Source organism: Aotus nancymaae, unplaced genomic scaffold (assembly GCF_030222135.1).
Source record: "Aotus nancymaae isolate 86718 unplaced genomic scaffold, 86718_ANA_hifiasm-v0.15.2.pri h1tg000075l, whole genome shotgun sequence".
Lineage (NCBI taxonomy): Eukaryota > Metazoa > Chordata > Mammalia > Primates > Aotidae > Aotus > Aotus nancymaae.
In genome coordinates this window covers 3,914,272-3,931,381 of record NW_026988490.1, presented here as the reverse complement: position 1 = coordinate 3,931,381, position 17,110 = coordinate 3,914,272, and the positions used below count along the sequence as shown (strand labels likewise).

Here is a 17,110-nt window from a genome sequence, read left to right as displayed (position 1 = left end):
AAGGTGGCCCCCCGGGTGGTCCCACACTGTGTGAGCAGCAGGCAGCTCCTCCTTGGGTAGCTCCTCCTCTTCCCTTGTGAGGTGGGTCTGGTCATGGCCTCTTGCCTCTGGAATTCTCAGGAGACCCAGGTGTTGGCCCCCCTCCCCCAGACATCGGGGACTCAGTGCAGCCCTCCTGTGGGTCAGCTGGAAGCCCTGTTTGGGACTCAAGATGAAGCCACTTCCCCAGCCCCCTCCATGGGGCACAGCCCTCCACAGAAAGTCCCTGCTCCTCTCCTGGTGCCCTGTAAGGCAGAAACCGTGCTGGGGTGGGGAGCTGGGAGCATTTGTTGATGTGGGATGTAGGCGTGCTTGTCAGCTCTCCTGGCCCTCAGGGCAGCAGGACAGCTTCCATGAACATCTCCTCCTGCTGCCAGTGGCCTCTGGCGAGAGACTACTCGAATTGGTCCCCTGTAGCTCGCGCACCTTAGTGGGGGCCTGGGGACAGGAGGCTATGAAGAGGTTCCAGAGCCAGCTAAAGCCGCCGAGACTCAGAGGGAATCTCGTGCCACTGCCTCCTGTGCCCCATCCCCTAGCAAAGTGGGGCTGACAAGGGATGACCTTGCATCCTTGTGCTTTGTTTACTGGGACCTGGTGCTGGTGCCACCACGGGCCCAAGTCATCCACCGCCCTTTCAGCAACGCAGCGCCGCTTGCAGGGCCCGGCCGGGGAGGCAGCTGGCTTTGCACAGGTGGAAGATCATGGCCATTTCCAGAGTCTGTTGCCAGGCTCCACAGAGTTCAGGAGTTGTTTCTCCCTCTCAGGGTCCAAAGTGGTCGTTTGCAGGAGTTTGGCAGTACCCAAGGGTTAATTGGGATGTTATTGCGTGCGTTTGGCTTAGAGAGAGGAACGTTTTAGGTTTATTTAAATTAGCAGTAATTTAAAATTACAATTTTAGTCTTAATTGTATGTATTTGGAGATGTCATTTCAGTCTTTGGAAATAATTGCAGAGTAATAGTTTGGGAAGTCATATTACAATGCACAGACGTTCAAGTGGAGAAAGGTCCCTGTGGGTGAGCCTCAGCCTGGCAGAGGGGCATCCAGCACAGCTTCCACAGCACGTGGCCCTCCCAGCTGGGTCTGGGCGTGGCTGCAGCTGAGACCAGCCCTCCTTTCTGTGCTGTCCATCCCAGGGAATATGGCCACAGGGGCCACAGTTACCTAGACTGACCTGGTGTCAGAATCACTGTCTCTGCTTCTGGTAGGATGTCCTTGGGAGGGGAAGGGAACCAGCCAGTGAGATCGGGGGTAGGAGGAGTGACAGGGTAGAGCAGACACTCACGCTGGCAGAAGAGAGGTTGACATTCACCAAGGAGCGGGTTTTCCGAACCCTGGAGAGCTGCAGGGGACGCCTGAGGCGCCTCTGCAGCCCACAGCATGAGGTGCTGGCTTCCGTACCCTAGTGCAAGTGCAGACTCCACACCTAGGAATCCTGGATGTAGGTGCCATGAGGTGCCCATCCCTTGAAGTGGGTAGGGTTTAATACCCAGAAGGCAGCCCTCCCTGGAGCACAGCCTCAGGTGCTTAGAGACCCTCCCCTCTGAGCCCGTGCAGGATGCGACATGCAGGCAGGCCTGGTGCTGCAGGCTCAGAGATACCCGTGGGCTATGCCGCGCTCTTTATCCACCAGGGCAGTAAAAGCAACGTCCAGGGTGGCTTAGCCTCCTGCAGGGCCTGTGGCAGGACAGCCAGGGTTCCTGATGGTGAAGATGGTGGACAGCCCCCCAGAGGGTTGGTCCCATCTCGCCAACAGAAGTGACCTGTGTGGCCTTAGTGGCCAGTGCCACCTGTTGTGGTAGTAGATTGTTTAAAGCCAGATCCCATTGTGGCCGCAGAGGGAATGAAAATGAGGGGTTCTTAGCTGTGATGTGATGCTTGTGTTCTGCCAAATCTGTATGTTGGAATTCTCATCCCCAAGATGATGGGGCCTTTGGAATTCTTATCCCCAAGGAGGTGGGGCCTTAGGGAGGTGTCTTAATCTATATTCTGCTGCTGTAACAGAATACCACAGATTGGGTAATTTTTTTTTTTTTTTGAGACGGAGTCTCGCTCTGACACCAGTCTGGAGTGCAGTGGCGCAATCTTGGTCACTGCAACCTCTACCTCATAGTTCAAGTGATTCTTCCACCGCAGCCTCCCGAGTAGCTGGCACTGCAAGTGCTCACCACCACGCCTGGCTAATGTTTGTATATATACATATTTTTTTTTAGTAGAGACAGCGTTTCACCATGTTGGCCAGGATAGTCTTAATCTCTTGACCTCGTGATCTGCCTGCCTCAGTCTCCCAAAGTGCTAGGATTACAGGCGTGAGCCACCGTGCCCAGCCCAGATTGGGTAATTTATAATGAACAGAGCGTTATTTGGCTCATGGTTCTAGAGGCTGGGAAGGCCAAGATTGAGGGTTGAATCTGCTGAGGGCCTTCTTGCTGCATCCTGCCATGGTGGAAGGCATCATACAGCCAGTGAGAAAAGGAAGGGGGCCGAACTCATTGTTTTATTAGGAACCTGCTCCTCAATGACTAACCCACTCTCGAGATAATGGCATTAATACATTCACGAGGGTGGAGCTTGTAGGACCTAATCACCTCTTAAAGGTCTCACTTCTCCACATTGTTGATTGGGGATTAAGTTTTCAACACACGAACTTCGGGGGGCACATTCCAACTATAGCAGTGGGTGATCAGGTCCTGATGGTGGAGCCCTCATGATGGGATCAATACCCTTTTAAAAGAGGCTGCAGAGAGATCCTCCCGCCTTCCACCATGTGAGGACGGAGTGAGAAGGTGCCATCTCTGAGCCGTCACGTGGGTACTCACCAGGCATGGAATCTGCTGCCTCTCTGGTCTTGGACTTCCCAGCCTCCTGAACTGAGAAAAGTCAGTTTCTGTCGTTTATAAGCTACCCAGTTTATGGTACTTTGTGGGAGTACCCTGAATGAACTAAGACTCCCTTTAAACAAGTGTCCTGCTTTTTGAAAGAGTGTGGGGCTCACAGTCTGCTAGTAAACACAGTTGTAGGAGCAAAGGCAAGCCCACGCTGGCTCAGATTTTCAGACCTTATCATCGGATTAGGAGCGAAGTCCTCCACCTGAGGCTTTATTGGTCTGAAGTCAGGGTCTTCTGGAGCCCCACAGGTTGTGCGCTTGGCCTGTGGAGCGGTTTTCTCCACAGCACCCGTCTCTCCTCTGCCATGTGCCAGGCTCAGCAGGGGCAGAGGATAGACTAATGACAGGCACAGCTCCTGCCCTGGAGGATTCCGCGATCTGCGGTTTGATGCTGGAGCCCAAGGAGGACAGCCCACGAGGTCAGAGCAGAGGGCCCGGGAAAGTCCCAGGAAGAAGCGATTGTGTGCGTAGGCTGCAGGAGTAGAGGCAGCCCTGGAGAAAGGGGGTCATGGCCTGGGGGTGGGGGTGGTTCCAGGCAGAGAGAGCAGCTTGCACAGGGTAAAATGAGGCATGGAGTGGGTGGCCTCTTCCCCCGTTCTCTAAACATGGAAAGAGGGCTGGGGAGAAGAGACGGGGTGGAGGAGAGCAGGACTCGCAGGCCTCCGTGGCCTTGCGAACAGAGTAAAGAGCTCGGACTGTGTCCTGTGTCCTGGGGCTGGGGCCACTGCAGAGTTTGGAGCCGGGAGGCTTTGGAGCCATGCCCTCTCCACACATACTACACACCACAGATATACCTTATGCACACCACACACGCCACGTGATACCATACGTACACACCATACAGATTTTGTAAACACCACATCCTATACACGCCACACGCCTTACACACTTCATAAATTTCACACACACAGCACACCGCACTCCACATACATGTTACATCATCCATACAGCACATCACCGTCTACACAGACAACTTATTCACACTACACAGATACCACACACACCACATATCATATATAAATACGCCATACACACCTAATACACACCACACACAGCAGATACACACCACACACACCCCATACATACCACACACTACACCGTACACACGAAACATACACACTCAACCCTTCCACACTACATCACACTCCACGCATACCAGACATGCATCACATACACCACAACCACACATCATACACAGTATATTGCACACACTCACCCTCAAGGATGCCCTGCCACCACACACACACACACACACTGCACACATGTGCACGCACCACACACATACAATGCCCACCTCACACACACACATCCCATACACACCACACAAAACACACATATTCCCACATCACACGCCACATACTGCTACATATATGCCATCCCCACTTCACACACCACGCTCACCCCATACACACCCCACACAACACACATATCATACCCACCTCACACATCACATACTACTACATATATACCATGCCCAATTCACACACACCACACACAGCAGATACACACCACTCACAACACAAATCATACCTACCTCACCAACACCACATACTGCTACATAATACCATGCCCACCTCACACACCACATTCTACTACGTGTATACCATGCCCACCTCACACACACCACACACAACACATACACATAACACACATCATACCCGCCTCACACACACCACATACTACTACATATATACCATGCCCACCTCACACACACCACGTACACACGTCACACAACACACATCTTGCCCACCTTACACACACCACATACTACTACATATATACCATGCCGAATTCACACACACCACACACAGCAGATACACACCACTCACAACACAAATCATACCCACCTCACAAACACCACATACTGCTACATAATACCATGCCCACCTCACACACCACAATCTCCTACGTGTATACCATGCCCACCTCACACACACCATGTACAGACGACACACAACACACATCTTACCCACCTCACACACACCACATACTACTAAATATATACCATGCCCACCTGACACACACCACACGCAGCACATACACAACACACAGAACAGACATACCATACCCACCTCACACACCTCATACTACTACATATATACCATACCCACCTCACACACCCCACACACTTAACCCATATACAGCATACACCACACACATACTAAGCCCACCTGACACACCACACACATATCTTATACACACGCATGTCATACACACCTCACACACACTACACAGATCCCATGCCCATGTCACACACATCACACATATACCCCATACACACCACACACAACACACATACACACCTCACACAATAAACACCACATATAACCACGCCCACGCACTTAACCTATATACAGCACACACACACCACACACATACCATACCCACCTCACACACATACCCCACACACACCACACTTATACCAACCTCACACACAGCACACAGATACCGCATACACACGACACACAATGCACACATATCATACCCACCTCACACACCCCACACACTTAACCCATATACACCACACAACACACATATCACACCCACCTGACACATCACACACTGCATACACACCATGCCCACCTCACACACCCCACAAATTTAGCCCATATACACCAGACATACACCACAGACATACTATACCCACCTCACACACAATACACACATACCATACCCATCTCACACCCCAGGCACGTATCATACCCAGCTTACACACACCACGCACCTACCCCATACACACTACACACAACAGACATACCCACCTCACACACTAACACCACGTATACACCATGCCCACCTCACACATCCCACACATTTCACCCATATACACCACACACACACTACGCACATATCATATCCCCCTCACACACACCACACACATAATATACCCACCTCTCACACACCACACACCACATGTATACCATGCCCACCTGACACACACCACACACTTAACCTATATGCATTATACACACCCACCTCACACACACCCATATACACTACACACACACCACACACATATCATACCCACCTCACGCACCACACATACCCATGTACACCACACGTATCATACCCACCTCACACACACCACGCATACCCATATACACCACACACACCACACACATATCATACCCACCTCACACGCCACACACACCATACCCACCTCAGACATGAGACACACTTAACCCATATACACCACACACATCATACCCACCTCATGCACACAACACACTTAACTCTTATACACTACACACACACCACACACATCCTACCCACCTCACACACCTCACAAACACCCCATATACACCATAGAAATATCATACCCACCTCACACACACCACACCCTTAACCTATATACACTACACACACACCACATACATATCATACCAACCTCCCACACACTGCACACCCATCATAAGTATCTCTCACACACCAGATACACACCATGCCCACCTCACACACCCCACACATTCAACCCATATACACCACACATATCATTTCCTCCTCACATACATACCCCATGCACATATCAAACCCACCTCACACACATACCCCATACGCACTGCACATACTCACCTCACACACCACATAAATAGTATGCCCACCTCACACCACACACTTAACTCATATGCGCCACTCACCGCATATATACCATGCCCAGCTCGTACACACCGTACACATATCATACCCACCTCACACACCACACACACTTAACCCATATGCACCACACACACCCCACACATATTTTACCCACCTCACACACACCACATGCCACCTGTAAACCATACCCACCTCACACACCACACCCTTAACCCATATACACTACACACACACCACACACATCATACCCACTTTAGATACACCACACACATAACATACGCACCTCACACACACCACACACTTAACCCATATACAGTACACACATATACCCACCTCACACACCGCACCCTTAACCCATATACACTACACACACGGCACACATAGCATACCCACCTCAGGCACATACCCCATACACACCAGACACTACAGATACACCATGCTCACCTCCCACACCCCACACATTCAACCCATATACACCACACACATAGTACACACGTACTTCATACACTGTCACACACCACACGTAAAATCCCCACACACGCCATATACACCACACACATGTCCACCTTGCAAACACCACATACATACGTCATACGCACCACGCACTCTTCACAGTTACCAGACGCCACGCATATACCCGATACCCACCACACCCACCTTACATACACATACCACACTCACCACATAATACCTCACATGCACACACCGTACGCATTTCTTTTCCTTTTTTTTTTTTTTGAGACGGAGTTACGCTCTATTACCCAGGCTGGAGTGCAATGGCGCGATCTCGGCTCACCGCAACCTCCGCCTCCTGGGTTCAGGCAATTCTCCTGCCTCAGCCTCCTGAGTAGCTGGGATTACAGGCACGCACCACCATGCCCAGCTAATTTTTTGTATTTTTAGTAGAGACGAGGTTTCACCATATTGACCAAGATGGTCTTGATCTGTTGACCTCGTGATCCACCTGCCTCGTCCTCCCAAAGTGCTGGGATTACAGGTGTTAGCCACTGCGCCCGGCCATGCATTTCATATACACCACACACACTTCATAAATACCACGTACACACCACACCACACTCCACATACATATTACATCACCCATACAACACAGCACATTCCACACAGACAACTTATTCACACTACAAAGATACCACACGCACCATACAATATTATACATACATATACCATACACATCTTATAGGCACCACATACCCCATACATACCACACACCCCTCATACAACCACACACGTTACACCTCATACATACCACACACCACAAAACTATGCCATGCATAGAAAACATACACACTCAACCCTTCCACACTATATCACACTTCACACACACCACACACACATATCACATTCACATCACACACACCACATACCACACACCATACACAGAACACTCCACACACCACACTCTCCAGAATGCCTCACCAGCATGCACACGTACGCACCCCACACGCTCCCTACCTGCCACACCACATGCACTGTATGTCACACACACACCACACACCACCACACACATTTGCATGCAAACTACTCATTTTGCATCCAGACTGCTTGAGTGAAACTGAATGGTTTAGTTTTCCCCAAGTTAATCCTGCTCGTCTGCACGCCACCGGCTGTGCTGGCTTGCACATCCCCTGGTCCCGCCCTTCCTGGATTCAGCACCACCTCCTGTGTTTCCGGTATCTCTGGCTGTGCCCTGTGGTGTGCTCATGTCCTGATCACATGGGAGGCTGGCCCCTCTGCCCCAGTGGCCGTTTTCCTGGCGGAGACTGGCCTGTTTGCCACCACTCCTGAGGCCCAGAGCAGCGGCTGGTGCAGGAAGTTCTACTTCCTTCCCTCCCCACGGGACATTTTGTCTCAGGTCTGACATCTCCCCAGCTAGAAGAGAGACCTTCAAAGGTGCGCAGGTGGGTTTCATTGTAATGTTGGTGAATAATCAATGCGTTTTGGTAAAAAAGTCAACCAGTACATACATCTTCAATAAAGTAAAATGTGCATGGCCCCTCTGCTCCCACCTTTCTCCCCTCCCCTCCCCTCCCCAGAGGACACGACTGACAAGCCTTTGGGGAGCTCCCCCTTTCTGTGTGCCTTCGCGTCCGTGTATGGGCTGGGGAGTGTGTGTGTATTCTCTAGCCATCTTAACGGAGCTGGAACTGGGATCTACACACGTGCACTGACTGTGTAGCTCACTTGCCATTTTCCCTCCAAAACAGGACATTAAGATCCCTGACTGTAGTGCCTGTTGCCCTGCCTCTTTAAAGACGCCATCGACTCTTGGAGCACAAGAACTCTTTCATTTATTTAACCATCTCCTTATTTATGGGTACTTTGGTTGTTTCCAGTTTTTTAAAAGATTACCCGCTGGGTGCGGGGGCTCACTTCTGTAATACCACCACTTTGGGAAGCTGAGGCAGGTGAATTATGAGGTCAGGAGTTCAAGACCAGCCTGACCAATATGGTGAAACCCCGTATCTACTAAAAATGCAATAATTAGCCAGGCGTGATGATGCGAGCTTGTAGTCCCAGCTACCTGGGAGGCTGAGGCAGCGGAATTGACTTAACCTGGGAGGTGGAGGTTGCAGTGAGCCGAGATCACGCCACTGCACTCCGGCCTGGGTGACAGAGACTCTGTCTCAAAAAAAAAAAAAAAAAGATTGCTGCAGTGAAAACCTTTAGCTGTCATTTTTCATCTTGCTGTGGGAAAACGTGGTGGGAGGTGTCGTGGTGGTAGAATGGCCTGGCACATGGCCAGGCTTTGTGTGGTTCTGACTATTCTTCCCAGTGTTCCTTTCTGCTGTGGTTCCCTCCGGGAGATGACGACTGTGTGAGTGCCCACCATGGCCCACCAGAAGTGTGAGAGTGTGGGGAGCAGCATGTTGGACCACAGGGCAAGGCCAGGCCCTGTCCCACAGTGCCAGGAGCCCAAGAGCGAGGACGTGGAGCTGCCATTGGAGGCCATGTACCTGAGGGCCTGGAACTGGCCGCCCTGTGGCCAGAGAGCTCCATGCCCAAAGAACAGGAGTGCGACAACCACAGCCCCGATGGGGACTCCAGCTCCAACTACATGAACAACACCTCCAGGGAGGGAGGACTATGACGAGGGCCCTTCTGAGGAGGAGGAGAGGGCATCACCTACTAAGTCCACTACTGCCCCGAGGATGACGGCTACCTGGAGGGCATGGACTGCAACGGAGAGGAGTACCTGGCCCACACAGCGTGCATGCAGTGGATGGCGACGAGTGCCAGGAGGCCATCAGTGGAGGAATGGACGGACTCGGCAGGCCCACACCCCCAGGGCCACAGGGCTGAAGGCAGCCAGGACTACCTGGATCGCTACCTGCCCATCCGGGAGTTTGAGCCCTCCGTCCTAGAGGCCCATGACCAGGAAGAAGATGGCCCTCACTGTCCCCAGGACTACTACCTGGCAGAGGCCAACGGGAACACTGGCACCTCCCCCTATTGCCTGAGGTGTGGGGATGGGGACCTGGAGGACCAGGAGGAGGACATCGACCAGATCGTGGCCGCAATCAAGATGAGCCTGAGCACGATGAGCATCACCAGCGCCAATGAGGCCGGCCCTGAGCATGGGCCTGAGCCAGGGCCTGGGGATTCTGCAGAGGCCTGCCTTGCCAGCAAGGCCCCAGCAGGCACGAGACAAGGGCCAAGTCACTGTGAACCTCCCTTCCAAGGCCAAGCACCGCGGAGATCCCCAGAGAGGCTTCAAGCCCAACACCAGGACCCCAGAGGAGAGGCCGAAGTGGCCTCACGAGCAGGTAGGACCCTGGCTGTCCCAGAGAAGGGAGCAGAGGGGCCTGAGAGCAAGGAACCTCCTGGTAGAGGCCTCGCAGATGCTGAAGCGAGGGGGTGGGAGGGGTGGGTGCCTTGCAGTTCTAATGGTGGCTGAGCACTTCACTGGTCCAGTTATGAAGCATGTTGTGTGAATGCTCCGGCCACTCTTATGCTCACCCCTCAGACTCAGGAGTGAAGTCTTTCTGAGGGCTGATTGGCCACTGATGTTTCACAGAAGACTCCCCTACTCCCACCCTAGAAGAGAGTCCATTTCTACCCTGCTGCCCTGGATCTGCTCATGGTGGGGCAGTGTCTGTGGGAGAGCCTGTCGATCCTCAGGGGTATACTCAGACCAGCAGGACAGTGGCAAAGACGTGGGGGCGCTGCTGCTCACACACTGCCGTGGCCAGTGGTGGGTGGCCTGGTGGCTGGGGTGGGGGCTGCCGTCCATTTCACAATGGAAGTGTCTCTAAAAGCCTGGGGACCTTGGTCTGATGGGCAGTTAGCTGTGAATAACTATTTGGAAAAGGATTTTTTGAAAGTTTGACAAAACTTTGGGGAAGAAACACATGGTAATGAGGGCAGTGGATGTCAGCATAGCTGTGTTTTCTTTAAATTATAGCAGAGTCAGCGTGCATTCTAATAAACACGTTTGAAAGGCTGCCTTCTAAAAAATAAAAAAGCCTCACTGTGAGTATATAAAGAAGATGTGATTATTGGACTTGTGTAAAGGAACCTGTAGTTGTCCAGTTACGTGGACTGCTTTCGGAGCAGGCGGCGACTCCACGGGACGGCAGCGCGCTGCAGCAGCTCCGCACCCTGGCCAGGTAAGCTCGGGGGCTCAGGCTGCCTGACTCGCAGGCGGTCGCAGCCTGGGGTCTCCCGCGGCACTGCAGACACCCGAATGCGTTCGGGGCGGCTGGAGGTTGCGGCCCCGGTGCTCCGGAGCGCTGCCTTGTGTACTAAACCAGGCAGGGGAGGATCTGGACAGTGGGTGTGGCTGCTGTAGGCATGGAGACACAGATGGCAGCACTCCCAGGGAGAAATGTCAGGGTCTCCATGTGTGGATGTGTGCAGATGTAGGGGTGCTGAGGAGGGAGGAGGTGCGGGGAATCTCTCGTCTCTACTGACTCTGAGTTGGAGATGTCAGACAGAACCATGGCCCGTTGTAAACTAACACAATGTCCCCACCCACAGGGTTAGAACCCCACCCCTGGAAGCAGCTCTGAGGGGAGCATTCATGTGGGGAGAGTGCAGGACGCTGTGTCTGGAAGGGAGAAGGAGGTCACCGAGTAGGCTGACCCTGCTCTGGCCAGGTGGCTGCCTTCTGACATACCAGCCTCTCTGTAGCACAGTGGGCCCACACACACCCAGCCTGTCAAACTACAGCCCTCAAGAAGGCACTGTCCAGATTAATAGAGTGGCTCCCTCTCCGAGGAGGAGGCTGAAGTTTGGGGAGGGCAGCAGACCTGTGTATGCTCTGCTCCCTCCCTCCACAGCCAGACAGGAAGGGAGGGGCTTTCAGCCAGGCTCACCCAGGCTGGGGTCTGAGTGTCAGTGTCCAGCCAAGGGCTTCTGGCTTCATGGGGGAGCCCAGTTGCTGCCATGTAGCTGCCACCCCAGTGAGGGTGAAGAAGCAGGAGGCTCTGCTGCACTTCCAGGCTCAGGCTGCCTGGCCAGATCTGGTCTGTGGACCCTGTAGGCTGGTGGAAGCCATCAGGAGGAGGGGAGGCAGCTGCCAGGCCCCACCCCTGCGAGTCCGATTTCTGAAAACTTGGGTATACAGTAAGTATTAGGCTGTGGGCTGCTGGGCCAGGAAGGATTGTTTATCTGTTGAATTGATGAGGGAGGGTTATAGGTAGAACCAGTTTAAAGATGGCAGGTTTGAGAGAGCAGGCAGGGATTTAGTGCTGGGGAAGGCAAGCAGGCTTGTGAAAACAGCTCTGTTGGGGAGGCCAGCGTCCTGAACCAATGTCCTCAGCACGTGCAGCAGCAGCTGCTGCGGGAGTGCAGGACAGGATTAATGCACAGAACTTTCTGGATGATAGAAATGTTCTTAAAAAAAAAAAAAAAAAAAGATGTTCTGGCCGGGCGCGGTGGCTCAAGCCTGTAATCCCAGCACTTTGGGAGGCCGAGGCGGGTGGATCACGAGGTCAAGAGATCGAGACCATCCTGGTCAACATGGTGAAACCCCGTCTCTACTAATACAAAAAATTAGCTGGGCACGGTGGCGCGTGCCTGTAATCCCAGCTACTCAGGAGGCTGAGGCAGGAGAATTGCCTGAACCCAGGAGGCGGAGGTTGCGCTGAGCCGAGATCGCGCCATTGCACTCCAGCCTGGGTATCAAGAGCGAAACTCCGTCTCAAAAAAAAAAAAAAAAAAAAAAAAAAAAAAAGATGTTCTGTGTCTTGAAAGGAGGTGGGTTACATGAGTAATGTATTTGTGAAAACTCATCAAAACGTACACTTCAGATCTAGGCGTTCCACTGAATAGAAGCTATACCAAAAATTAAAAAGATTTTTTAATTTTTTTTTTGAGACGAAGTGTCACTATGTCACCAGGTTGGAGTGCAGTGGCGCGATCTCGGCTGACTGCAACCTCTGCCTCTCTGGTTGAAATGATTCTCCTGCATAAGCCTCCCAGGTAGCTGGGACTACAGGCGCATGCCACCACACCCTGGTAATTTTTGTATTTTTTTAGAGACAGGGTTTCACCATGTTGGCCAGGATGGTCTCAATCTCTTGATCTGCCTTCCTCAGCCTCCCAAAGTGCTGGGATTACAGGCATCAGACACCGCACCCAGCCAAAAACATTTATTAAAAGAGATGGTGGTGCACACCTATCATCTCAGCACTTTAGGAGGCCAGGGCAGGTAGGTCACCTGAATCAGAAGCTCGAGATCACCCTAGCCAACACGGTGGAACTAAAAATACAAAAACTAGCCAGGCAGTGCCAACACACCTGTGATCCCAGCTACTGGAGAGGCTGAGGCAGGAGAACTGCTTGAACCCAGCAGTCTGAGGTTACATTGAGCCCAGATCACACCACTGCACTAGAGCCTGGGCAACAGAGTGAGACTCTGTTAAAAATAATAAATAAATAAATAAATAAAGACAGGAGGAGATTTTCAACTTCTCTTCACAAGAACAGCTAGAGAAACTGGACAGTTAGAAAAACTGTGCCCCCACCCCCACGAAAAACAATTGCTGGAAGGTAACTAGAGACCTCAGCGAGGACTTCAGTGACCTGGGCTTGGAGGTGGCCCCGACAGTCTGTAGGTCTTTTCCCCACATTTGGTGACTGGTAAACGGCATAGGGCCAAGAGGCTAAGAAACCGACTATGAAGGGATAGTTAAGAGGCTGGAAAGCCGAGCTGAATGTCTGGCAGTCTCACAGGGCTCAAATGACTTCATGAGAATTTGGGTCCCAGTAAGGAGTTGGGACCTCGGTGGTGACCCTGGAAGGGACACCCGTAAGAGCCCAAATGGATAAAAATTAGATCAGCTGTCACAAAACCTAAAATCTGCTTTGAACCAGCTTAGTGTCCCAAATTAGATGAAAGTGATTTGCCCTTACTCAGATTGTGTGCCATAGAGTCAAAGTCAATACACTCTGGAGGCAGATGAAAGTTTACTAGGCATGCCATCAGGCAAGACTAAAAGAGAAAGACAAGAGATAAGAAAGACAATAGAAATATACATAGATATGAGAGCCCTCAGGTAGAAACTTTAAAATAACTTTTATTAAAATGGTAAATTTGGTATTAACTGTATTTTAGCACTGCACCCAGCCAGTATTTTATAATTCTACTCCTGCATTGTCTTCTATTTCCACATCCTGTACTCCTCCCACATGTTCTCCTTCCCCCACATCATGTCCTGTTCTCCCCTCTTCTCCACTTGCTCCTGCCTCCCTTCCTTCTCCCACATCTCCTGCTCCCTCAGCTTATTTTCCTGCATCATCGCCTCCTGCTTCTCCATCTTCTCTTCCCACTCCCTCAGCCACTCTTTCTCCTGCTGTATTTTCTTCTCCTGCTCCCTCAGTTGTTCCTTCGCATCCCACAGCCTTTTCTTTTCCTCCTCCTGAATCTTCTGTTCCTCCTCCTGAATCTTCTCCTTTCGCCTTTGTATCATCCGCTGGTGTTCCCTCATTGTCTCTTCCTGCTGCCGCATGTTTAGTTCCTCCTGCAGTATTTTCTCCTCCCAATCCACCATCTTCTTGTGTTCCCTCATTGTCTCTTCCTGCTCCCGCATCTTTAGTTCCTCCTGCAGTATTTTCTCCTCCCACTCCACCATCATCATCTTGTGTTCCCTCATTGTCTCTTCCTGCTGCTGGTAGAGGTGTTCCCAGCGATTATTTTCATCCAGCGCTTCTTGGAGCTCTCTTTTGGTTTTCTGTAGCTCCTGCTTCAGGTTCTCAATCTCCTCCTGTAGCTGCACCTGGAATAATCAAAGTGTTGGTTTGAACCTCAAAAAGAAATAGGCTCATGAGCTAGCCATAGAAATGTCATCTACAAAACAATGGTTTTCATCCATGATGCTTTAAAAAAAATTTTTTTTAAGTACTAACCTAAGATTCTGATTGCCAGGCAGGGCCACAATTTGTAGATTTATAGCACACTCTAGAGGATTCTATGGAGGGACCAGCACCAGGACCCAGATTTTCCAGCTCTGGGCTGGAGCCTCCCCATACCCGCCATCATCCCTAGACCATGGCCCCAGGTGGATGGGGCTCCCCCAACCCCCAGGGCTGCAGCCTCTCACCTGCGGCAGCAGGAGGTTGGTCCTATCCAGCTTTTTTTGTAGCTCCTGGACACTGAGCTGGATGCTGGACTTTTCGGACTGCAGGAGTCTAAGTTTTTCTTCTAGTTTGGTGTTCTTCCTTTCCAGCTCCTCATTGATGATACTATGGCCAGAGGCAGTAGAGAAAGGCATGAACGATGAACAGAAAGGACTGCTTTGCTGATCAACCCTCTACCCTCACCCCACACCCACCACAGAACCGTGGCATTGGAAGGGACCCCAGAAATCAAAAGTCACAGGCGGCAGGCCAGAGAGAAGACATGAGTTGCCTGAGTCTAGCCCGTGAGTCAGTGGCACAGCCAGCACTAGAGCTTTGCTGGGCACACGTGCAAACCTCTGTGACCCCCTCACCATGCTCACCTGTACACCCCACCTCCCAGCACTCCACCCACGCTAAGGGCCCCCAGACCTCCCATTCCACCTTCCCCAAACCTACGTGTTCCTGTACAGTGCCAGACTCAGGCCATCCCTCTCCTTTATTAACTCCTCATTGCACTGCAAATACAGAAAGGTTAAGTCAGAATGTAGCAGAGAGAGCAGCAGCTGACCAACAGGAACAGCTGCAGTGACTACTCCACAGCAACTCTGCCTCACTCTCAATCACGCCTGGCATGTCCCAAGGCACACCCATGATTCCTTTGTTTTCCTTTTTTTTTTCTCCTGCCTCAGCCTCCTGCCATGCACCATCACACCTGGCTCAATTTTGTATTTTTAGTAGAGACAGGGTTTCTCCATGTTCAGGCTGGTCTTGCACTTCCAACCTCAGGTGATCTGCCCACCTCAGTTTCCCAAAGTGCTGGGATTACAGATGTGAGCCAATGAGCCTGGGGCCCTCATTTGTTTTTTCAAAGAACTCAGTAAGGGTAGAAAGGACAGGGAAAGAGATTGAATTCATAGCTGGCTAAGTAGCCCGGAGAGATTAGATAATATTGCTATTGTCATGACTGTTATTACTACCACTGTTGGAATCTTCACTGAGTGCTTTACCAGGCACTATGCTAACACTCCCATTTAATCCTCACAACCAGCAGGAGACGGTTACTATTATTACCTCTATTGTGCAGATGAAAAACATTGGGTATTAAAGGTTAAGTGCTTGCCTCAGATCACTGAGACAGAGCTGGGATTTCAACCCCCAGGTATCTCTGATTCTCTAAACCCATTCTTTCCTGGGGGTAGGGGCACAGATAAGGAAATTAATCTTTTGTTGACTTTTTGAAAAGATGATAGGTTGGCATAGTCCAAAACTCAGAAGGTACAAAAGGGAAATATCACTGGGCGAGGTGGCTCACGCCTGTAATCCTAGCACTTTGGGAGGCCGAGGCGGGTGTATCACCTGAGGTCAGGAATTCAAGAGGAAACTATCTTTCACTCACACTGCTCCTCTCTCCTGAGTTTTTAATGAATCCTTACATGTTTTATGTATATTACCATAATACACACATACACACACACTACACACACGTGTTCCCTCTCTCTACACAAATGGTAACATACTAAAGATACTCTACTGACCTTCATGGTACAAGTACTCTAACCCCTACCTAGGATTTGGCCAAGGCCACAGCCAGGTAAGGGCAGGGTGGGCACTTGGCCTCTGAGATCTGTGTCCTGTGCTCTCTCCCTACAGCACCCCCAACTCACCCACAGCAGCCGACTCAGCCCCAGCCTGCCTCTGACAACCACACACAGAAGCACCAAGAAATGGCCCATGCTGCCTTCTGGGAAGGATGCTCCATCCTGCAAAGGAACCTTTACCATCACTCCTCCATCTGGGAAGTCGGATTGCCAGGGGGACGGGGCAGGTGTTTGGACTCACTCTGTCCGCCACGTTTTTCTGTCTGGATACATCAGACAAAGCCTGCTTCAAGTCCTCCACCTGTCAGGAGGCATGTTGCAGGCAGCCGGAGAGGTATCTGTAGTCTCCTGGAAGGAGAGAGGTTGAGCTGAGGCCCAAGGGACTCCCCCTAAAAGCCTGTCAAAGTG

General features: G+C 51.4%; 1 protein-coding gene and 1 pseudogene across 2 annotated transcripts; one reads left to right on the top strand and one right to left on the bottom strand.

The window, feature by feature from the left end:
* Positions 1-16,611, top strand: part of LOC135271086 (amyloid-beta A4 precursor protein-binding family A member 2-like) — a 48,704-nt pseudogene extending 32,093 nt beyond the window's left edge.
* Positions 14,043-17,068, bottom strand: LOC135271087 (golgin subfamily A member 6-like protein 26). 2 transcript variants are annotated; one of them, XM_064367834.1, is made up of 4 exons: positions 16,769-17,068; positions 15,561-15,619; positions 15,086-15,227; positions 14,043-14,761 (listed from the first exon to the last, which is right to left on the bottom strand). In XM_064367834.1, exons 1-4 carry the CDS (start codon positions 16,883-16,885, stop codon positions 14,147-14,149), a joined length of 933 nt encoding a protein of 310 aa, XP_064223904.1. In that variant the 5' UTR covers positions 16,886-17,068; the 3' UTR covers positions 14,043-14,146. The 2 variants fall into 2 exon arrangements, with proteins under 2 accessions (XP_064223904.1, XP_064223905.1); XM_064367835.1 differs by having other exon boundaries at positions 16,883-17,013.
* Between the last annotated feature and the right edge of the window lie 42 nt (positions 17,069-17,110).

Bases quoted from the DNA above. Each gene is read 5' to 3' on its own strand.
- LOC135271087 (XM_064367834.1), bottom strand. From the start codon at position 16,885: ATGGTAAAGGTTCCTTTGCAGGATGGAGCATCCTTCCCAGAAGGCAGC. The intron at 15,228-15,560 runs GTAGGTTTGGGG...CTCTGGCCATAG, and splicing joins CTGGCACTGTACAGGAACAC to TATCATCAATGAGGAGCTGG. The intron at 14,762-15,085 runs GTGAGAGGCTGC...TGATTATTCCAG, and splicing joins CCAACCTCCTGCTGCCGCAG to GTGCAGCTACAGGAGGAGAT.